Consider the following 910-nt stretch of genomic DNA (forward strand, 5'->3'; position numbering starts at 1 on the left):
AGGTCCTGTGTGGTGTCCAGCCCCTGCCAGCTGCCCTGCTACTACCCTAGGAGCTGCACACCCTGCAGTCCCTGCCAGGGCACATATGCTGGGTCTCTGGGCTTTGGATACTGCAGCTGCCGTTCCCTGGGCTATGGATCTAGAAGCTGCTACTCCAGGGGCTGTGGGTCCAGTGGCTTCAGATCTCTGGGTTATACTTCTAGACTCTACTACCCAGCATACTTAGCTTCTACAACATTTCAACCTTCTTATTACAGATCCATCTGTGGTAGTGGCTTCTAGGAATTCCACTGTTAAATCTTTATATTCTTACAATAACAAAATCAAATTATGTCATGTAGACAATTTTTAATTCTCTTCTTTTGTATTTCGCTAACAACTGCTTTTCTGCTCAACTTTTGTTAGAATCTTTGACTGATGCATAATTCCTTAGAATGCCTCAAATTTTATGCTATTAAAATACACATTTGGTATTTGATGTTTATTTAAACCTCCTTGAAAAGTGCAGTTTTAATCTAAAAAAATTGTCCAATGCAAAGCCTCAATGCATTCTTCATTCCTTATCAGATCACCTTTATGTTTGCATTTATGGGTTGGGGGACTCAATTAAATATCAATACCTTTATCCAACTTGATTTTGAGGACAAATAATTTGTTTCACAATCCAAATAATTTCTTCTAGAATGGTCTATAGAACAGTCTTATCATAAAGTATATTATTCTGTCTCTGTAGTAGACAATTCAGACATTAATTTAATAGTTTTTCTGAGTTCCCAGTTCTGTTCTTTTAGAGACATAAATTAAAGTACATCTTCTAAGAACTCACGACTTTAAGGACTTCTGTGCAATTATCATGTGCTATTTTGATGAGCCTATCTTTGTCTTAAACAGATTTCAATACAGTTTCCCT

The 910-nt window shown here is 37.3% G+C and overlaps 1 protein-coding gene across 1 annotated transcript in view; it reads left to right on the forward strand.

The window, feature by feature from the left end:
• LOC129682465 (keratin-associated protein 13-1-like) overlaps nt 1-282 on the forward strand; it is a 794-nt gene extending 512 nt beyond the window's left edge. The window contains exon 2 of the mRNA XM_055614840.1: nt 3-282. Within this exon, the coding sequence (XP_055470815.1) occupies nt 3-282 (280 nt within the window). The remainder of the gene's footprint in view (nt 1-2) is intronic.
• The last annotated feature ends 628 nt before the right edge of the window (nt 283-910 follow it).

This window comes from Psammomys obesus, unplaced genomic scaffold, assembly GCF_907164565.1.
Source record: "Psammomys obesus unplaced genomic scaffold, mPsaObe1.curated_primary_1811, whole genome shotgun sequence".
Lineage (NCBI taxonomy): Eukaryota > Metazoa > Chordata > Mammalia > Rodentia > Muridae > Psammomys > Psammomys obesus.